Raw genomic sequence first — 21,707 nt, 5'->3', positions numbered from 1 at the left:
TCCCTCTTATGGGTGAGGGGGACTGGGCCCATCCTCCCTTCCTGCCCCCCCAAGGCAGTGCTGTCCCCAGCGCCACCCTGGGGTCCCTCCCCTGCCCCGCCTCCTCTAGAGGGAGCTGCAGTCTTCTTGCAGTGACCCCAAACCCACCTTGCAGGGGGGCCAGGGACCCCAAATCTGCCGAGAAGAAGCGCATACTTTAGTGAATTACACAGCGAGTGGCTATCGGCAGGACCAGCCCTTGTTGTCGGGGACTGTCCCCCTGATGCCCACGGGGCAAGGAGCTGCTCCCCAGGCTGCCGGCGGGCGGGGGCTGCCCGGGGACAAGGGGCTGGGTGGCTGGGGAGAGGGCTGAGCTGAGCCCCTCAGAGCCGTACTCTTTGCAGAAGTCTCTGCAGACCTCACTGTTGCGGAGGCGCCTGGGGATCCGGGCTGCCTACAAGGTCCTCTCGTCCATGACGGCAGAGGGAGAAGCCCACCCCGAGGGGTGAGTGTGGGGCTGCAGCCTTCTTCCCCTGGGGCTGCTCTGGGAGGGGGTGTTCACGGGGGCGATGTTTCCTGAGCACCTGCTCTGTGCCGAGCTCCCTGCTGGCAGCAGGTTGCAAGGCTCCTTTGGGATCACGAAGACGTCCCTGGGCTCCAGGGTTTCTTTCCATGGTCCTTGCGTCTGAGTTAACTCGTGTGTCCTCGTGACCCGCTGGAGATCCCTGGCTGGTGAGGGGCCGTGTGCTCTGACCTGTCCCCCTCCAGGGGCACCCTTCCCACACCCTGGTGCTGTGACTCCTGTGTTGGGACCAGAAGGGTCTGGGACACACATCGACTCTACCGCCTGGCTTGGAGGCCGTGTCACTGGGGAAGCTTCAGTACCCCCTGCTCATTAGCCACGGGGCCTGTCGGATTGCACCCCTTTCCCAGCTTCAGCTGCTACTCTCTAAGGTGGAAGATGAGGTCTCGGGGTTTTGGAGACAGGAGGACCATGAGGTGCTCCTTCTTGGAGGCCCTGTCATCGCCCGGGGCTGCTCAGGCCAGAGGTTGGGGCGCCCGAGGGTGCTGAGCTGGCTGGGCTCACAGTGGGGTGTTTTCCCCACAGAGTTCGGGTGAAGCCCCAGGACTTCCTGCAGGTGCTTCAGAAAGTCCAGCTGGACAGTGACCACAAACAGGCCATCATGGAGGTACCGGTCCCCCCGCCCCCTGCCTTCCCCTGCCAGTGCCTCTGGGCTCCGGGCGTCAAGTGGGTGTCATTTCGGATCAGCCGGGCTGGCCCAGTCTGGGTGGAGCCAGGGGCAGCTCCCTCCTCCTTCCCTCAGCCCAGCTGCTCCGTTGACCTGTGCTTTCCTGCTTTGCAGAAGCTGCATTCCCGCAGTGGGGACCTGCTGTCAGCTGACGAGTTTCAGAAGCTCTTCGATGAGTTTGACAAAAGGGTGATTAAAGAGGTAACGGGCCAGACTGGAGTCACCTGCCCAGTGCCAGGGCCACCCAGGGTTAGGGGGAAGTCCTCGGTGTCTGCTGGCATTGATCATCTGGGTCACGCTTAGTGACCATTGCCAGGACTTGCCTTCCCAGGGATTCTGGTCCTTAGGATGGTACGTGGGAACAGAGATGGTGTGGCTCTTGGGGAGATTTTGTTGACCTCATGAAATTCACAGACCACAGGGACTATTGTCCTGACCCAGAGGAACTTTCCAAACAGTTTTCTTCGTCTCTGTGATAGACTTTTATCCTCTTCCCATGTGTCCTAACCTGGGAGGTTCCTGAGTTTGTCTAAAACCTTTGTTTGTTGTCCTTGGCACTGAGTTTTAAAGTTACCAAATGGGCCTCAGCATCCAGCTCAGTGCTGTGTCCACAAGACCCTGGACTGCCTGTATTTTCTGTAGCAGGTTTCTGGGAGCGGGGGAGCATGGGGTGGGGTGGGTGAGGGGGGTGGCAGAGGTGCTGAGAGACGGCCGAGCTTTCACAGGCAGACCGTGGGGGGCAGCGGGGGGGGCAGCCACTGCAGCCACGTGGCCTTGAGAGGGCCAAGCCGGACTCGAGCGGGGATTGGAGTAAAGAGGTGGAATCGGACATCTCTTGCTGATCGGACTCCTAGCAGCTCTGTGTCACCGTTGAGTCAGTCAGCTCAGCTTCTGTAACAAATACCACAGCCTGGAGGTGCTTAAGTAACAGGGCTTATTATCTCCCAGTCCCGGAGGCTGGAAGTCTGAGATCCCCGTGTGGGCAGGGCTGGGTCCTCCTGAGGCCTCTCTCCCTGGTGTGTAGACGGCCGTCTTCTCCCTGTGTCCTCACAGGGTCGTCCCTCTGTGTGTGTCTGTGTCCCGGTCTCCTCCTCTTATAAGCACCCCAGTCACGTTGGACTAGGGCCCCACCCCATTGACCTCATTTCCCCCTAATTTCCTCTTAGGAGACCCTGACTCCAAATACAGTCATATCTGAGGTTCTGGGAGTCAGGATGTCAAAATACAATTGTGGGGGATACATCTTAGCCCACAACAAATGTCAGCTTCTCCAGGTCTTGTGGTCAGCCTCTGTGGCCTCAGGCCCCGGTCAGAGGTGGTTTTCCTAGGAACGTGTTTTCCTGAGGTCTCTCCAGGTCACCTGGAGGCAGGCCCTGCTGGGCCTGGAGCTCTGGGTGGTGCGTACGTGGCATGTCTGTTGTCAGCAGCATCCTCATCGTGGCACCCTCGGGGCATGGGAGTTGGTTGTAGGGACACACAGGCGGACACTTTGTATGTTAGTGCACATCGCACCTCTCTTGGGAAGAGGCCAGGCAACAGTGTCTGCTTCCAGGTGACTCGAAGGAAATAGTAAGTGTGTGCCATCAGATGCAGATTTTGCAGAAACTGTGACAGTGGCCCTCAAACGATAGAAAATCAGGAAGCACCTTTCTAGATGATGGTCCTCATCCTGGGGCAGGAGGTTTGCTGGGCCCAGGACGCAGCTCTTGGCAGCTGTCATGTGATCCAGCCCTTTTCTGGGTTCAGGCTGACCTGGGCAGGAAGATGTCTGGGAAGGTGGGCTCCTTTCTCAGGGTCTGCTCGGTGGGGTCCACTGGGCCAGCCAGGCTCTCTCCCTGGGCACTTGCCTGCTGGCCTGTAGGATGCTGCTGGGTCCAGGTCTTCCAAAACTGACTTTTCCTTCCTTTTCTGGCATCAGGATCTGATGATATCAAAAAGGAGGTGCTGTGGTTGTGACTGGCGGAGCAGGGCACATGCTGGGCACGGACTCAGGGATGGTCTAACACTCAGGCCACGCCCCTGCCCTAACCACACCCCTGCTCTGGCCACTGGGCCTTTCCTAGTGTGGTCCGTGGGATGTTCTCTCTTCCCACAACTCCATGGGTCTAAAGTCCAGAATTGTGATTTGAGGTGGGAGTTTGAGTGCTAGAGGTTTGGGTACCTGTGGTGTTCTTGCCTTGGTTTTATGACAGCCTCTTACCCCGAAATGCTGATTGCAAGGGGGCAGGCAGGTGCTTCACAGATTGTTAGCATGTGGGGGCTTGTCCCAGGTGCCCTGGCAGCCTGTGAATTTGGAATCGCTGCTGAAGAGAGGCATTCTCCAGGCAGGCTGATACCAGGAAAACATGAGCCTTCCACGAAAGCCCTCCCATGTGTGGTCAACCCCTGTCCATCAGCCTAGCCTCCAGTACTGGTCAGCTCTTGCTAACTGGTTGTAGAGAAGGCACTGTGCCAGCTTCTGAAAGTCTGTTGTTCTTTTAATAAGAAGCTTTTTGGGTTAAAAGCATGGCAGTCCTTCGTTATAGGTAGTAGAGAAAAATAGAAAAACCCACCCAGCTGTGCCCCTTCCCAGAGACAACCACCGAAATCATCTCAAGGTTTGTTATTTCCTGATAACAAGGTAATCTATGAGTCCATACTTCTTGTAACCGTTTAAACATCATGGATAATGCTGAAATCTCTCTTGGCCAGTATATCAGTCTGGGTCCAAGCAGGAGACAGAAACCACACAGTGGGTTTAGCAGGGGAAGTTTAACATTAAGAAGTGTCAACTGTGATAAAAAAGTAACCATAAGATACGAGGAAATTCTGTGGTACCTGAGGGGTGAGGGAGATGCCTGAGGAAGAGCAGAGCTGGGAGGGGGCGTCTTCCCCAAGGCCAGGGTTCACACTCCCTTGGAGAACTTGTGGTCCAGCTCTCAGGGTGACAAGAGACGTTTGCTGGTTTACCCGGCCTGGAGCTGGTCTGCAGTCACTGGGCAAGCAGGAAGCCACCCTCTGGGGTGCAGCAGGGATGGGTGCGGGTGCAGAGGGAATTGGTACCTAATTCTCTCTGCACCCGCACTGTCCTAGTGTGGGCAGGTGCCTCTGGGCACCAGTTCCCACGTGGAGGACTGTGGGAAGATAGGGAACATTCTTACCGGGTCAGGCTGTGGCTGTTTGGCACCGAGGGACTATGTGTCTGAGTGTGAGGCTGGGTCAGAGCTCCTTGGGTGTCCTCATCCCACTTGAGATGTTGCTATCGTGACAGAGAAGCTGAGTGTTTAATTTGATCGGATTTAAATTTAAATCAAGTGGCCACATGCAGTGAGCGGCCCCTGCGTGGGACAGCGCAGGCGCGGTCCATCTCATGCTGCGGTGACCGCCCTGTGCCTCTGTCCTGGCTCTGGGGGGTGCCGAGCATGGGAGTGCTGGGTCTGACGGGTGTCTTCACGTGAGTATTTGTTGCCTAATTGCCTTCCTTTGAGTTCCACTCCAGCCTGGTCACAGTGTGTGAGGTCCCTTCGTTCTGTGCTGAGTTTTCGTAGTTATTCGCTTGTAATTTATACATGTATTTTCACATGGCGCTTTGCATGCCTTTAAGACGACTGTGTGATAGTCCGTCACGCGTTACGTACAGCATCAATGGCCGTCTGGGTTATTTCCACCTCTCTTGGTGTTAGAAAGACTGTGATGAACATCTTTGCGCATAAAACCGTTACTGTGTTTGAGACGATTTCCTTAGGCTGGAGAGCCTGGGGTAGGATGTAAGGTAGGAAGAGGTCAAATCCCAGGATAAGGGGGTACAGGCATCGTTGGGCCCCTGTGGCCATGGCCACCTCCGGCATGTTTCTGAGCCAGAGTGTCCCCCCAGCCCCCGCCGCGGCCCGAGTACCGGTCTCCGTTTCTGCAGAACGCCCAGTTCCTCTTCGGCCACCACTACTTTGACTACCTGGGCAACCTCATGGCCCTTGGAAACCTCGTGACCATCTGTGTGAGTGAAGATTTGCCCTGGCGTCTCCTGCCCCCTAGATCTCTCACTTGCCCTTCCTCCTGGCTTCGGGGCTGAGTTGCCATCCACTCTGGCTCCATAGGTGTTCCTGGTGTTGGATGCAGATGTGCTGCCCGAGGACCGTGATGACTTCGTGCTGGGGGTGAGCTTTCCAGCCGTGCGGGGTGATGGGGAGTTAGGGGGGTAGAGGGCACAGCCTCCCCACCTGGGGCCCCAGGTCCCTGGGAGGCTGGGCTGTTCTAGTGCATCACAGGGATGGCCGGCCCAGGGGTCGGGGTGCTGGCCATGGGAGGGCAGCCGGGAGCCCATGCAGAGCCCCGGGTGAACCGGCATGCGGGCCGGACGGCGGAGGGAGGGTTGTGTAGAGAGAATTCCTTTCCTAACATTCTGAGGTCTTGTCAGACTCCTTAGGAACTTCAAAACAATTTTTCCGTTTTGGATTTTAAGCAAAAAGCTGTACCTGCGCCCCCCGCCCCCCATATTACTTAATGCCAGACCTTCACAAAGCATGTATTTTAAAGTTTATTTTAATGAAAAATATTATGAATGATACTAAGTTGATGAAAACCATTGAATGTTCTCTAATTATATAAGAAAAGCTTGATTTGTCCAATTAAAAAATGACACATTAGGTCATGTATATTAAACATAGAGTTAAACTTACAGCATCAAAATGGAAGAAATGGCTTCTTGACCTGCTATTTGAAATCACTCTGTTTTACACTTAAAATCAAATTTTCTACTTTCCTAATTTTTTTTTTTCCTGGATTCGACAGGAATTGTTCAGTCTCCTCTGTGTGGATCACATATCGCAGAGGTGGCTGGTTTTTATTCCTGACAAATGTCAAGTTGGCTACAGTTGACCTGTATTTCATCCTTTTAGCAATAGTTTTTTTAAGCACTCGAGTCAGCTTGATTGCTTATGAGAGACTTCTGGTCAGATCAGTGCCACGTAGGGTTCTTGAGGTGACTTTGCAGAATTCCATCATTTTATGCCCCTCGATAACTGCTCATAATGCAGGGTCAGAGATGTTTATTCTTCTGCCTTTAACGGTGATCTCTGTGTAGGTGTGAATGGGACAGCATTGGCTAAGAATATAGAATTTAGACTGGACACCGGGCAAGGTGACTGCAGTGCTCAGCTGACCCCATGCCCCCCCTCACCCCACCCCGACGTAGCCCCCTTTAAGGGAAGAGCTACTTGATACTTTACTTACTGGCTCCAAAAAAGACAGTGACCCCATAGCCTGAGACCAGCTTTGATGATGAGGCCTCCTAAACACATCCCCCCAGCGACTGGGAGGATGCTGCTGAGAGCCAGGAGTTTCCGTTAGGGAGGGACACTGCCCAGTGTCCCTAGGAGATTGGACCAGAGGGGCCAGGTTGGAGGCGGAGACCCCCGAGGAGGCCAGGGGACAGAGGCCTGGGGGTGGGGCTCCGGCTGTGGCCATGGGGAGGGAGCCATGGGGCAGAACAGGACGGGGCAGGTGTGGGTGACCCAGGCCCTGCCAGCATAGAAATGATGTGGGGTTGGGAGACACCGGGCCTGGGGGGTTGAGGGCCCGTCGGATGGTAGGGGGGAGCCTGGGTCGGGGGATGCAGACGTGCGAATTGTTGTTGAAGCTGTGCACGGGGTGCAGGTCACCCGAGGAGAGGGTATGGAGCAAGAAGGGGGCTCTGAAGATGCCCGTGTCTGGGGGTGCGGGGGCGTCGGGAAGAGCAGCCCAGAGGGGCCGAGGAGCAGCAGAGAAGTGGGAGGAGAGGGTCACGTGGCTCGGGGGGGGCGGGGCTGTCTGCTCCCCGGCCAGCCCCCGTGCTGGGTTTCGCCGTGTGCCGCAGGGGAACAGGGCGGCATCCAAGGGGCCCTGTGGCATCCAAGCCGCGTGGATCCCTCCTGGGCCCCATTGCGGTGGGGGGCGGGGCGCAGGGGTCAGGGGCGGTTGGGGAGCCAGGCGGCATCGGGACTGAACCCCGGGTCCCGCTTCTCCCTTTTCAGGTTCTCAACTGCGTCTTCATCCTGTACTACCTGCTGGAGATGCTGCTCAAGGTGTTCGCTCTGGGCCTGCAGGGGTACCTCGTCTCCTCCAGCAACGTGTTCGACGGGCTACTCACCGTCGTCCTGCTGGTAAAGTCTTGAGACGGGCCGAGGCGCGCTCTCGGGGCGGGCGGTGAGCGCTCGGCGTCTGGCCGGGCCCGGGGCCGCGGGCACTGGGACTCCCGCCTCCGGTGACACAGGGCCCGGCTTCCCCCGGCTGAGCTGCTTGGCGGGCGGCTACAGGAGGCTGGTTTCTGCTGCATCTGCGCATCGTGGGTGGAGGTGTGCAGCGGTGGCAGGCTGCCTCTCCTGACCCCTGAGGGAGGCCTGGAGGGAACCCGCAGTCCCCGCTGGCCAGTGGGGCCTCGACGTGGGAGCGGGAGGGGCAGGGGTTCTCCGGCACCGCGGGTCTCGGGACACCCTTGCCCAGGGCCTGGGGGAGTGAGGGGCCACGCCTGGTGTGCGTGTCACGGCAGCGATATTGGCATGACACGTATTCGTATTTGATGGATTCGAGCCGTGGGCCCCTGGGAGCAGGAGGGAGACAGCTGACCGAGTAGCTTCTCCCGTGCCCGGGACTCGGCCGACCCTTCCCGAGCCCCGCCCTTCGTGTGTGCAGCCCGACGCCTGAGGCCAGGTGTCTTTCTCAGCTGCAGGATGTCCCCACGTGGCACCCACTGTGGGGATAGGACCCCCCTGGTCCTGTTCTCCCCGGAACCCCCTTTGGGGACAGCGTGTTAGAGCTGCCAGTGAGCCTTGAGCGAGCTTCTTTTCTTTTGTGATTAAAGGTTTTGGAGATCTCAACTCTGGCTGTGTACCGCTTCCCACACCCGGGCTGGTATGTGACTGTGGAGGGCCCAGGGAGGCCTGGCTAGCGCCCTGGGGAAGGGTGTGCACCCGGCTTCCGGCCGCTGGCCCGGGCAGTTCTAGAGCCAAACGCCCGACTGTCATGGGGCGCGGCCGCGGCTCCTGCCCTGCTGAGGCCTATGGGGACAGGCCCCTTCTCATCGCTTTTGGGGACTCTGCTGGTGCTTTGTAGCCGCCTTCAGAAGGGTAGCGTTCCCAGAGCCGGGACGGGAAGCTGTGGAGGTGCTGCCTGCAGTGCTGGCTTAGCGCCCCCTAACCCCCACCCCAGGATGGGACACGGGCCCCAGGTGTGCTGGGGGCCAGAAGCAGGGAGGTCCTGGGGGCACTGGAATCGGGCTGGGGCCCTCCTCTGGTTGGAGGCCCTGTGACCCGGCGTCGTCACCTCCCACTCTGGGTGTCAGTTCACCTCCCTGTAGATGGCAGGGATGGCCCGGGGCTTGCTGAACTTACGCTGCCACCAGTTCTAGCCGCGCAGAGCGATGGACCTCTGGCCAGGGGTCCCAGGGCGCCTCTCAGTGTGGCTTGTGGCAGCCTTGGGGTCTCGCTGCCCGGAGTACAGCCGCCAGCAAGCACGCGTGCCGACCTCGGGCCCTTGGGCAGCCCTGCTGTCTTGGTCCCTCTCCTGGGCTGCTTCCGTCTCAGTGGAGCAGCTGGGAGTTGCCCGAGACGGGGATGGGGCCCCGGGAAGGGTCTGTGTCGGGAAGACGGGGGCCGTGCGGTCCTCAGCGGGGACCTGCGCCCTGGGAGCTGTGGGGCTGCTGCCCTGCCTGGCACCTTGGGGCCGGCTCACCTTGTTTCTCAAGTGCGCTAAAACCCACATTGGGGAGGCGGGGTGGGCTGGGGTGGGGGGGTAACATCTTGGGTGAGAATGGGTTTAAATTTAAATAGAAATGAGAGGCCAGTAAGGCCGTGAGGGACGCCAAGGGGACAGGGTCAGGGCTCGGGATGGCTCAGAGGTTAGAGGACGGGGTCACAGGATAGGGGATGGGTCGGGGCCCCGTCTCTCCCAGCTCTGCTGGGACCTGAGCTGGGCGTCCGGAACCTCAGTGTTCTCCCGTGTAGGACGGGGGTCGGGTAGCCCTGCAGCACTGCACGGGGCTGTGCCCTGGAAGGTGTTGCCGTGACCGCCCTGGGGCTGCAGACGTGGGCGGCTCAGGCTCTGCCCTCTTGTCACGATGGAGCTTTTCTGGTTGGTGTTGGCTACGGGGCGCGTTCCCGGCACTTCTGTGGCTCTCTCTGAGTCTCTGCGTCTCTGCGTCTCTGTCTCTGGACCATGTGTCTCCCGTGTGCTCCTCGCTGGCCTCCCGGCCTCCCCCAACCCGTCTCCATGTGTCTCCGCAGGAAGCCGGAGATGCTGGGCCTGCTGTCGCTGTGGGACATGACCCGGCTCGTGAACACGCTCATAGCCTTCCGCTTCCTGCGCATCATTCCCAGCGTGGAGGTACTGCCCCCGCCTGCACATGCTGTGGCTTTGCTCTGGGAGTGGGTGTGCCTGGCGGGCAGGGACCGGAGCCGGGCACTGTCCACCCTGCCCACCTGCCCCCACCACCTGGGGCCCTTCGGGCTGCGGCCCCGCCCTGCACTGTGGCTGGGCCATGCTGGCGGCGGTTGGAAGTATGAGTGTCCAGCCCTGCTTTGTGGGTGAGGACAGCGAGGGGGTGCAGGCGAGACCCATGTGAGGCCTGTCGGCCAGTTGCAGGGGTGGCCTCGTGCTCCTTGGGGTCCCTGACCTTTGCGAGGAACTGGTGTGCTCCCAGGCATCCTGCGTTTCTGAAAGGCCTTCGGCACGGGCTGCTGGTGGCTACTGGTGCTCATTTCCAGGACCCCCAGAGCAGGAGTGGGGCGGGCTGTGACAGTCTCTGAGCCTCGGTTTCTCTTAATGTTCCCACCGGAGTAACACCCACCTTGAGGGGAGGGAAGGCGGGAGTCGGGTGCTCAGACCCAGCTCCCGCCTGGCTCGGAGGCTACCGTCTGCTTTCCTGAGCAGTTTTCAGGAGAAAAGAAACGGAGGACATCTGACCCCTTTCTGAGTGTCCAGGTCCTTCCCCTGTGCATGTCTGTCCTTCCTACCAAGCTGCGCTCCTGGCCTGTCAGGGGAGTGACCTGTCACCCAGGGGTATTTCCCATCTGAAGGTGGCTCAGGGGTCCTGGGTGCAGAGGGGGGCTGCTGCCCTGAGGCCTTCATACACACACACACACACACACACACACCTGTGCGATTATACATACGCATACACATAGTGTACGCAGGCATGTGATCACACACAGACCCACAAGCACACACAATTATACACACGCACACGTAATCACACATCCACACAATCACACATACACATGACTATACACGTGCATACACTGACACGTGTATATGTGTAACCACACAATTGTACACACACGTGCATGTAATCACACATAATCATACACTAGAGCACACACAATATATGCTTATACAAGCACAACTGTATATACATAAGTCACACGTGTGCACTCATACATGCATGATCACCTGTACACACCTGTACACACATGCACACACACATGCACATATGTGCACATAGATCACATGTGCACACATGTACAGCATGGTCCCCGCCTGCTACCATCCAGCGCTGTGTTCTCCTAACTTACCAGGTCGGGGAACCAGGCTGCTTGGAAAGCCCTTCTTCGGGGCTCAGGGTGGCCTGTAGCCGGGGTTCCTGATGGGGTCTCTGAGGCCCCATCTCAAACCCTATCACCCGGGGCTGACTGGCCGTCTCCAGGTCGGCATTTCTTAGGAGCCTCCAGACCAGGGAGGAGCTGACCCAGCCTTAGTGGGTTGGTGGGAAGTGTGGGCCGAGGCCCTGCACACCATGGCTTCACCAAGGGTCTTGGACTTAGACCCATCTGAGGCTGGGTGGGTGGAGGTATCTGCAGGGGAGGGGGTATATGCATCTGCATGGGTGGGTGTATACAAGTGTGAGTATGTTTGGGTGGGCATGGAGGTATGAGCATGTGTGTGTACAGGTATGGGTATACAGGTGTGTATGGGGCCTGTGGGTGTGTATAGGTGCGTGTACAGATGAGGTGTGTATGGGTGTGTGTACAGGTGAGACATGTAGGGGTAGCTGTGGGGTGTGTGTACAGGTATGGGTATACAGGTGTGTATGGGGGCCTGTGGGTGTGTACAGGTGCGTGTACAGGTGAGGTGTGTATGGGTGTGTGTACAGGTGAGGCGTGTATGGGTAGCTGTGGGGTGTGTGTATAGATATGTGTACAGGTGAGGCGTGTATGGGTGGCTGTGGGGTGTGTGTACAGGTATGGGTATACAGGTGTGTATGGGGGCCTGTGGGTGTGTACAGGTGCGTGTACAGGTGAGGTGTGTATGGGTGTGTGTACAGGTGAGGCGTGTATGGGTAGCTGTGGGGTGTGTGTATAGATATGTGTATACAGGTGTGTATGGGGGCCTGTGGGTGTGTGTACAGGTATGTGTACAGGTGAGGCGTGTATGGGTGGCTGTGGGTGTTTGTACAGGTGTGTGTGTGAGGCCTTGGGTGTGTGTGTACAGGTGTGTATGGGGGCTGTGGGTGTGTACAGGTGTATGTACAGGTGGGGTGTGTCTGGATGCCTGAGGGGTTTGTGTACAGGTGTGTGGGTTGGGAAGTCACCAGTCTCCTCCTGCCTTTCCAGGTCAGCGTTGGGGGGTGGGCGGGTTGGTGTCACCTCAGTGGGACCAGGAGGAACCGGGTCTGTGCTTTCTCCCTGTCTCAGCTGATGGCTGTGGTGGCCAGTACCATCCTGGACCTGATCAAAAACATGCGGGCTTTCGGCGGGATACTGGCGGTGAGTCTGGCCGCCTGCGCTGGCCCCTCGGGGCAGTGGAGCTGGACTGTTGGATGGGGAGCCGGAGCTCAACAGGAAGCTCTGGTGGCCTTCGGAAGGAGGGTCCCTGTGTTCGGGGATCGAGTGACCAGGGCCCAGGAAGCTCAGGGCGGGGCAGGAAGCCAGAGAGAGGAGCTCAGGGCTGGTCCGCCTGGAGGCGCCGCCTGACCACACGCCTTCCCGTGCCAGAGATCCTCTTGGTCACTTCTGAATCCCTCCTGTGTCCTGGGCCAGGGGCCACACTGAGAAGATGTAAGATGTAAGAGGCACCAGGGGCCCCTCAGGGCCCACAGAGCCCCCAGTGGGGTTTGGTCAACCGTCCTTGCTCAGAAGGATTTTGGGAACTCACAGTCACTTTTGCTGACAGAGCCGTGATGTCCCCCCAACCCCGGGGTCAGCCCTTCCCCCGCCGCCACTGTTGACTCTACCCTGTGGCCCAGGCGGGGCTGCCCTGTGAGCAGGGGCCCTGGGTGCTGCTCCAGGCACGAGGCCTGGAGGGCAGGAGGGAAGGTGACAAAGCCCTGCTGCTTCTTGTTTTGGACAGAGAGGGGGCTCCTGTGGTGCTCTGGGCTGTCATGGGATGCTAGAGGTGGCACCTTGCTTCGGGCACTGCCCCCCATACCCCTCTCTGCACAGTGGAGGAAACTGAGGCTCAGAGGGGGGCTAGGTTAGCCTGGGGTGTGCGCCTCTTCCCTGCACCCCTCCACCCCCCACCGGGCATGCTGGGGACAGGTCTGGGGCAGCCAGCAGCCCCTTCTCTGACTGTGGCACAAGGCTGCCCAGTGGTGCCCTCAGATGTCTCCTGATGGACGTGGGGAGAGTGGTGGGACTCCTCCGGAGGGACCTGGCCAGCCCCCGGCCACCCTTCCATGGCACGCCGTCCCCTGGCCCTCGCTGCCCTGTTCTCAGTGGCACCCTCTTCCTGTCATACCAGTCCTGGAGGAGGGGTGGACAGCCTCCGTTCTTACGCCTGGGCCCCCGGTTTATCTTGGGGCTCCCCACAGTGGCTCCTCCCCGCTTCCCTCTGGCGCAGGTGCCTGGGAACCCCAGTGTTCCCGGGGAGGCCGGCAGTGCCCGCAGTTGGGAATCCCTGCTGGCATGCTGCCCTCGCAGGCCTCAGCCTGGCTTTGCGGGGGTCCCTCTGGGGGGTGCTGACAGGCCCCGCCTGCCTCCCTAGGTGGTCTACTACGTCTTTGCTGTCATCGGCATCATCCTGTTCCGAGGTGTCATCGTGGCTCCTGGAAACAGCAGGTGAGGGGGGCTCCGAGGTGCAGAGAGCGCCTCGCCTCTGGGGGCGCTGGAGCCGCGGGCGACGGGCCGGGCGGGGTGTGGAGGGGTAAGGCGCGGCTCTCCAGGAGAGATCCAGGAGGCCCCTTTCTTCCTTGGCCTCTCCACCCGCCTGCCCCTCACTGAAGCCCTCCCTCCAGCCTGTACTGAGGGTGTTTCCCGTGCCGGCTCAGAGCCCCCAGCCGTGCCCCTTTCTGGGCCTGCAGGCCAGGCCGCGTGCCGGCGGCGGGGGGTGCGTCCAGGGCCAGGCCTGAACTGTAGGGCCGAGGGCCCCCCCGGGCCGGCCGCTGGCCGTGTGTGTCCAGAGTGCTGGCCTCCTCGCCGCCCTCAGCACCTCCAAGGTCGGGGGCCGTCTCCCCTTTCCCCCGCTTCCTCAGGGGCCCAGCTGGGTCCATGCCGAGCAGGGGCCACGGCGGTGCCAGGGCGCCTGGCTGTGTGTCCTGCCCCCGCCTCCCACCGACCCAGCTTGTGCCCCCCCAGCCTGGCCCCTGACAACGGCTCTGCGCCCTGCGGGAGCTTCGAGCAGCTGGAGTACTGGACCAACAACTTTGACGACTTTGCCGTGAGTCCTGCGACCCCCACCCCTCGGGACCCCCGCCTCCACCTCCCGCGGCCTCCTGGACCCTGCGTCTGCCGCCCCACAGGCCGCCCTGGTCACTCTGTGGGACGTGATGGTCGTGAACAACTGGCAGGTGTTCCTGGACGCCTTCCGGCGCTACGCGGGCCCGTGAGTGACCCGTCCTGGCGGCCCAGGCCGCGGCTCTGCACTGGGTGCGCGTCTGGGTCTGCGCCTCCCGGGGATGGCGGGGCACGGGCAGGAGCAGGTGGCTTCTGGGGGCCGTGACAGCGGGGCTCGTGGGGTGACGGGGCTCAGCCTGCAGCTTGCAGAGCTCAGACCGGCTCCCGCTCTCGCCGGCCGTGCCGCCTGGCCGCTGGCCGAGCGCCCCTGAAGGCCAGGCTGGGCCAGCTCGAGGGCGGGAACGGCGATGTCGCAGGCGGGGCAGCAGGGTCGGGGGAGCAGCTGTGCTCGGTTCACGGGCGGCCCCGGTGGCCTCCTTGTTCTCCGCAGGTGGTCCAAGATCTATTTTGTGCTGTGGTGGCTGGTGTCGTCTGTCATCTGGGTCAACCTGTTCCTGGCTCTGATTCTGGAGGTATTGGCGACCCTGCCCGGGCTCTTCTCGGTCGGAGTTGCTAACTCGCTTAAAGGGGGCCCACCCGGAGCTTGGTCCAAAGAGGCCGTGCTGGGTTCGGGCAGCCCTGGTGGATTCAGGCTCAGTCCTCCCTTGGGGCTGCTCGCCCTGGCTGCTGGGGGCCTCTTGGAATGCTCCTGACCTTTGACCTGTGGGAGGGGGGCTGGAGGAGGGCTCTCAGGCATCTGCTCCCGTAGGAGCTGGTGGCCTTGGATCCTGGTGTCCGGGGTGGGCTTCTCAGCCAGGCCGACACTGTGGGGTTGAGGTGGGGGGACAAGGCTGGTTCCACGCAGGGCCCACGCCTACTGGCCACCCGTCCCTCCCTCCCTCTTGCCAGAACTTCCTTCACAAGTGGGACCGCCGCAGTCACCTGCAGTCCCTCACAGGGGACCTAGAGGCCACCTCTGAGGTGACCGTGGAGCTCCTGTTCAGGTGCGTGGAGGGTGGAGGGGCAGTGGGCGGGCGGTTGGTCCCCACGAGCCCGGCGTCTGCCTCTCTCCTGCTCTCCGGTGAGCGTCTTTAGGGAAGCACCCTCAGGTTCTGTTGGTCTCCAGGTGATTCTGTTGGTGGGTGTAGACAGGTGGTCCGAGGAAGCCTCGCCCGTCTCTTCTCCACGGTAACCTGGAGATTGTCCCTCTGCTGGTGCAGAGAAGTGACAGTCGTCCCAGAGTCAGCCCCGGGTGGTCAAACTGCCGTCTCGGAGCGTTTGCTGTGTTGTTACAGCCACGTGGAGAGGTGTCCTCCCGGGCTTTGGGGGACACCACGTAAGCATCCCAGAGGTGGACCGGAGTCCCCGGGGGTGGTTCTGAGGGGCCCCTTGTCCCGAGCACTGACGGGCCTTCTGCATCAGCTCTGCTCACCTGCTCCTCTGGGGGTGCCCAGGCTCCCCATCCATGCTGTCCCCCATCCCGCAGGGATGTCCTGGAGGAGCCCACGGAGGAAGAACTGACAGAGAAGCTGAGCCACCACCCGCACCTGCAGCTGTGCAGGTGACGTCCAGACGCCTTCCTGGCTGGGGCGGCGGCAGGTGATGCGGCCTCGGGATGGGCGCCGGCTGGGGGAGGAGGCGGCCGCGGCCCACCGGAGAGGCTTCTCCCTTGGGCAGAGCCACCGTGCGCGCCGACGCTGGGACACACGCAGGCCCTGGTTGGGAGCCGAGCTGGACCACCTCCGTGGCCCCTCGGGCGCTGTCCACGCCACTTTCTTTTTTTGGGGGGGGGTACGCGGGCCTCTCACTGTTGTGGCCTCTCCCGTTGCGGAGCACAGGCTCCGGACGTGCAGGCTCAGCGGCCATGGCTCACGAGCCCAGCTGCTCCACGGCATGTGGGATCTTTCCGGACCGGGGCACGAACCCGCGTCCCCTGCATCGGCAGGCGGACTCTCAACCGCTGCGCCACCAGGGAAGCCCCACGCCACTTTCTTTTATAAGCTGTTTCCCTGAGACTTATTTTTCTAAATGTGGAAAGAGGGTGACTCCACAGAGACCTTTGAGACAGTGTGAAAGGGAGATGCAGCAGCCCTCCCCCTGTGCCCTGTGATTTCCGTGGTGCCTTCACTGCTGGTGGCCTTCAGGGACCAGAGGCCCACGTGAGGCCCGCACAGGCCAACCGGCAGCTTTCCAGGGCATTAAGCTTGGGATCCTGGTTTTACATGATAAGAATCTGGACTGTGTTTTATTATTTTATGTCTCGTGTGAGTGTGATTGGGCGCGTGTCTTTATGGGTGAGGACGCCAGTCATCTTCATCAATAAGTCTTGCAAAGAAGGAGGTGGTCCTTATTCCAACACGACTGTGCTTCTCTGGAACGGGGCCACCAGGTCTCAGCCTGTCAGAAGCCAGTGCTGTGGTCGGACCAGCCCTTGTGGTTCGTACTGTGTTAGCAAGATGCCTTTCAGCAACCACCATCAGGAAACTTTGAAAAAATAAAGGTTTATTACTTACAAGACCTGGAAATTACATAGTACACCTGGGGCCACGCAGTGAGGTCTCGGGTAGAGAGAGAGTGTGGGCCTGGGGTTATGCTTTTGTTGGGATCAAGGGTTTCAGGGGCTCACTCTTTATTGGTGAATTGAAAACATAAGAGCAGGAATTTAAAGCCAAGGAAGAAAAAAAAAGTGGTCCAAATGGTCAGTTATCAAAATCAACCAAGATTTCTAAAATAAAGGAGCCTCAGTGGAGGAAGGTGGCCTGGCTCTTTATCTCATCGAGCGGCTGCCAATGTGTTTATTTGAGATAGCCGTGTTTGAAGAGGATGCCTCTGCAATCAAAGCTGAAGACAGGTACTTGCATTACAGAAAAGAAGAAAACAACTGTCGGGGCTTAACACTACCCTGGGTATGGTTGTGGAGGTTGTGAACTGCACAAGGGTACCTGGCTGTGTCCTGGCATTGACTGTCTACCTCAGGAGGGGACACCTTTTTCTAATTTGCATAAAGACATGTATAAGTCAGTGGTGGCCCTACTTTGTGTGTCCTCAGGGTGTGTGACAGATGAGGCTGGGGTGGGGAGGAGGGGAAAGTGAGCAGTGCGTGGCAGGCCACGTTGCCACTTGGTCTGCCATCGCTCCAGGTTGATAAATGGGTTTCTCATTTCAAGGGCCAGTTCAAGTGGTTGGTGGTAGCTCCTGGTGGTTCTGTTGAGAAGGATTGGAATCTTCATGGGGAGGGGTGCTGGGATCTATTAGTGATGTCTGCTGTGGGCACCGAAGGGGAAATTAGGGTACAGATGCTGACTCCACTGCAGGAAGTGATCTCAATCTTCCCCAGCTTGTCTGGGAAATGGGATGAGAGGACAGCTTAACTAAAAAACGGCACTTCTAAAATGTCACGAAATCCAACTGCTTGAGGTTTTCTAACTGCTGGTAACGTTTTGTGTATCCAAGCACATTGGGTTTCTAATCCCGGAATTTTTCTGAAATTGTGGGCATTCACCCAATATTCCTCAGGTTTTGGGGACTTTTGGAGGTAGACAGGACTCTCCCAGACCTGCCCCCCTGTGCAAGCTGCCTTCCTGGAGGGCTGGTTTTGGGTGGGGAGGCTCTCATGGAGCATGGTTTAGAAGTCGATACCCAGCGTGCCTCAGCAAGGCCCTGCTCTTCTGGGGACAAGGGTGAGGCCTGTCTGGTGAGCTGCTGTGCCTTCTGACTGTATGTCCACCCCCCACCCAGATCTGAGCGCCATCTAGTGGTGGATTCAGGTTCAGTTGACCTGACTCAGTGTAAGCTGGACCCCGGGATCCCCAAGGGATAGCTCCTTGCTTTTCCCAGGCCCCCTGGAGGCCTGCTTCCCCTGTGACCCACCTGTGATCCGAGGCTGGGAGCCCGGCCTCACTAGGCTGCAAGCTTGTCCACCCAGAGTGAGCCTGGTTCTCGTGGGCGTCGTGCCCTCTGCCCTGTCCTTGTGCCGGTCCCAGCTGAGGGTCCACCTCAGAGGGTCCACGTTCCATGTCTTCTGTGCAGAGAGGCCCCCTCTGATTATGCTGTCCTGTGGCAGATAATTCCGGACAGCCCACGCTGGGCTCTGGGAGACGCGGGCTCTGCCCTCGGGGGGTGGGGGGCACGACTGAAGCCGGTGCTGGTTCCTGCTGTGCCAGTGCCTTCTGAACACAAGCCGGGGCACCCATCCCTGCGTCAGTTCCCTGTGTCAAGTGATGTCAGCCTCTGAGCCTTTGTCTGAAGGAGAAGGCTGAGCCGGGGCTCGGCTGCTCATTAAGGGGGGCAGGGCTGGTGGGGGTCCCCCGGTTTGCCGTGCTCCCGGTGTCCTCTGTCCTCAGCCAGGCGCTCCGTGGAGCTCAGGAAGATACCACCAAAGATGCGTTTGACAAAGAACACATGCTTGCATGTCTCACTACACCCTTGAGGCCCTGGTGAGGTCTCCTGTTGTTTCCTGTGCTGCAGTGGCTCTGAGTGCCAGGTGCAGGGGGCTCAGCCCTGTAGGACCCTGGGATTGCCCAGCACAGTGGCAGGAGTTGAGGACACCGGGAGCTGCTGTGTCTGCCCTGATGAAGACAGAAGGAAGCGGGCTGGGAGGTGGCTGTGGCTGGAGGAGCCCTGGGGCCTGGGGTTAGGGTGTGAGGTGGGGCCTGTGTCTCCAGGGACTGGGGAGCCCTGGGCTGGGTGTTGGCAGGAAGTAGGTTGAAGACAGATGGCCTGGTGGGGGGAGCAGGCCTGGGGGGAGGGGGAAGGGGTTGGCACCCCCCTGGGAGCATGGCTGGAGCAGGAGGGCAGGGCTGTGGGGCAGCACAGGGGCACCGGTGGGGCAGGGTGGTGTGGGTGCCCGTGGCCTGGACCTTGGGCCCGAGGCTGCCCACACCAGAGGGAAGCAGCTAAGATCCCGCATGCTGAAACTAAAACCGCATGCCGCAACTAAGACCTGACGCAGCCAAATGAAAAGATGCCATAAGGTAGGCAAGGCACAACCTGGGAGAACATATTTGTAACAGATATAACGGATGAAGGACTTGTATGTAGACCACATATAGAGCGCCTACAAATTAGCAAGGAAAAGACAAACCAATGGAAAAAAAATGGGCTTGAACTGGCTTTTCACATAAAAGCAAACTCCCAAGTCCAGCAAGTATGTGAAAAGATGCTCGATCTCACTAGTAATTAGTGACATGCAGAGTAAAACCATGTTGCAATAATTTCACTGTTACTACAAGGTCAGAATTGAAGTCTAACCAACTGAATGATTAGAACTTTTATATATACTTGGAGGAAATATAAATGGACTCAATCTCTCTGGAAAACAATTTGGCTTTATTTATTGTAGTTGAATATGACATACCTTCTTCTCCTGCAAGGTACACACTCAAGAGAACCCCCTGCCCACGTGTGCCAGGTGGTAAAATGTCCAAAAGAGCAAAGTGAGCCCTGCAGAGAGATGTCCCCAACAGAATGCACATACGCTGAGGTTTATTCATGCAGTGGAATATTATGCAGCAGTGAACATGGACGATCTCCAGCCACAAACAACTACGTGACCAAATCTTAGAAACACAATGTCGAGTGAACAAAGCAAGTTCCAGAAGACTCCATGTGGCACCGTATTTATAAAATTCAAAACCACAGTTAAACCCTATAGTGTGGGCATGTACACATTGGCAGTAGGATTACTTAAAAGTGAAACACAGGGGCAGCCTGTAATCCAGCAGAGGGGTCAGCGCTGGGAAGACGGGGGCAGGGGGGCAGGGTGAGAAGGACCATCTGGGTGACACGGGTGTGTCATTAACTTTCTAATGGACACACATTTACATACAGTAAGTCCCCTACTAGTGAACCTTCAAGTTGCCAACTTTCAAAGATGCGAATGTGCGTTCATATGTCCAATCACATAAGTTCATGTGTCTGGTGTACGTTGTCACGTGCATGCATCCTCTACAAGTGGCTGTGCTTTTGTGTACTTTACTGTATAGAGTACAGTAGTACAGTATTTTTATGTCAAGCCCAGGATGTCCAGAAGCAAGTGTAAAAGTAGCGGTATATAGTCGACTGTGTTAGTTGGGTACCTAGGCTAACTTTGTTGGACTTAACGAACAAACTGGACTTACGAATGCGCTCTCGTAATGGAACTCGTTCGTATGTAGGGGACTTACTGTATATTCTTTTGTCCATACCAAACTGTAATATATTAAAATATACTAACGGAAGAGCACAAGAGAAGGGGAGTTGAAGACACAGGGTATGGGCAGCTCCCCCTGGGAGTTTTGTTGCCAAGGGGAGCAGAGACATGGGAGCGATGGTTGGAAGGCAGGGGGGTCCAGACAACGTCGGTTATTTACGTGGGAGAAATTGTGTGGACTATGGGGAAGATCCAGGGACGCAGGGGTGAGAAGGGGAGTGGCTGTAGCCTTGGCTTTGAGTGGGGGACAGGCGTGGCCCCCTGGACGAGGGCAGTGGGCAGCAGCGGGGGCATGGGGCAGGCTGGGGGGTTCTGTGCGCCCTAGAGGCAGCCAGCAGCATCTATGTGTGGGGTTTCTGCCAGCCCCGCAGGCCCAGGTTCCTCGTGGGAGCAACAGCGGCCACCGAGGTCCCTTCCCGGGCCCCCTCCCACGTGCCGTCTCCCAGCCCTGGCAGCCGGGCAGGGTCCAGGCCCGGGGCCCGATCTGTCGGTGGAACCTTGGAGCAGAGTCCCAGCAGGCGGGTGTGGGTCTTTCACGTGGTCTCCTCCGAACCTTGTCTTTCACCAAAACAGCCAGGGTTTGGTTTCCTGCCTTGCTGATAATTGGTGGTTCTTATTAAAACGTGAGAACAATTCCTCGCTTAAAACAAAAAAGTGGAAGGCAGGCCCGCTGTGCCACTCTTGAAAACCAAAGAAGGGGGCGTGGGGCTCACAACGCCCGTCACATCAAAGTGGCCGGCAGATGCTGTGTCCACCCGGCCCTCTGCTCACGTTTGGCTGAGCTATTCTCCTGGGAAACAATCGGAGCCGCCCCAGGGTGGCTGGCCCACACCTGTGGGACCTGGGCGGCCCGGCTGCTGCCCTGGGTCCAACAGCAGTTGGCTAATCCGTGCCTGGGCCCTGCAACACCTGTCGACAGGTGAGCCAGACCTGCCTGGCCTTTGCTTTTTCATTGCAGTTAATGGTCAGGAAGATGTGTGGGGATACGGGAGCTGCTGACACCAGAATTCACGGCCGAGGCCGTTCTACAGCCGCACCCATTGCTGAAGCCTGGCGCCGGCTGAGGGCTGAGCGTCCAGCAGGAGTCTCTGCCGTTGGCTCTGACCTGCGGGAGCCTCAGAATCCCCATGGAGGAGGGCTTGTTAACACCAGTCCTGGGCCCCAACCACACAGCATCTTGGGGCCTGGGAACCTGCATTCCTAATAGTTCCCAGGTGATGCTGCTGCCAGTCCAGAGGCCACGGGTAGAGAACTTCCCACCCCTTCCCTTGTTTGCTTTCTTTTAGCACGTATGTAACGAGCACACATAGCTGCTGTTGGTAAATTTTTTAAAAGTAACGTTTTGGGAGGGGGCTATGACAGAAAGGACCCCTTTCTGGGGGGTCAGAATTGCCCAAACTGTCTGCTCTGGGAAGAGGATTCAGGGAAAGATGTCAGCTCAGCAGGACGCACGTCTTGGTCAGCAGGGTCCAGGCAGACGGTGCCGCCCATCCTCGGCTCAGGGTCTGTGCCCTAACGGCGTGACTGGCCGTGGAGAGCCGGCTGGACCCTGAGGGCCCTGCCCAGTCTCGGGTGGGCTGGGTGTAGTGGGCTGGGACAGCACCAAGGGCCCCCGGGCTAGAAGTGGGGAGA

The 21,707-nt window shown here is 58.8% G+C and overlaps 1 protein-coding gene across 2 annotated transcripts in view; it reads left to right on the top strand.

The window, feature by feature from the left end:
• TPCN2 (two pore segment channel 2) overlaps positions 1 to 16,400 on the top strand; it is a 32,240-nt gene extending 15,840 nt beyond the window's left edge. Inside the window, exons 11-25 of one of the 2 annotated variants that reach the window (XM_060104378.1) lie at positions 384 to 484; positions 1,088 to 1,169; positions 1,344 to 1,430; positions 5,083 to 5,202; positions 5,303 to 5,362; positions 7,217 to 7,345; positions 8,044 to 8,093; positions 9,464 to 9,563; positions 11,870 to 11,941; positions 13,158 to 13,231; positions 13,748 to 13,829; positions 13,912 to 13,994; positions 14,337 to 14,418; positions 14,795 to 14,889; positions 15,372 to 16,400. In XM_060104378.1, coding sequence (XP_059960361.1) covers positions 384 to 484; positions 1,088 to 1,169; positions 1,344 to 1,430; positions 5,083 to 5,202; positions 5,303 to 5,362; positions 7,217 to 7,345; positions 8,044 to 8,093; positions 9,464 to 9,563; positions 11,870 to 11,941; positions 13,158 to 13,231; positions 13,748 to 13,829; positions 13,912 to 13,994; positions 14,337 to 14,418; positions 14,795 to 14,889; positions 15,372 to 15,450 — 1,296 coding nt within the window. In that variant the 3' untranslated portion in view covers positions 15,451 to 16,400. Of the gene's footprint in view, positions 1 to 383; positions 485 to 1,087; positions 1,170 to 1,343; positions 1,431 to 5,082; positions 5,203 to 5,302; positions 5,363 to 7,216; positions 7,346 to 8,043; positions 8,094 to 9,463; positions 9,564 to 11,869; positions 11,942 to 13,157; positions 13,232 to 13,747; positions 13,830 to 13,911; positions 14,039 to 14,336; positions 14,419 to 14,794; positions 14,890 to 15,371 lie in introns of those variants that run through there. The other variant, XM_060104379.1, reaches the window with a different exon arrangement.
• Positions 16,401 to 21,707: the final 5,307 nt, after the last annotated feature.

Source organism: Mesoplodon densirostris, chromosome 7, assembly GCF_025265405.1.
Source record: "Mesoplodon densirostris isolate mMesDen1 chromosome 7, mMesDen1 primary haplotype, whole genome shotgun sequence".
NCBI lineage: Eukaryota > Metazoa > Chordata > Mammalia > Artiodactyla > Ziphiidae > Mesoplodon > Mesoplodon densirostris.
Note: the sequence above shows the minus strand (reverse complement) of the source record. Positions and strands in the feature narration are given on the sequence as shown.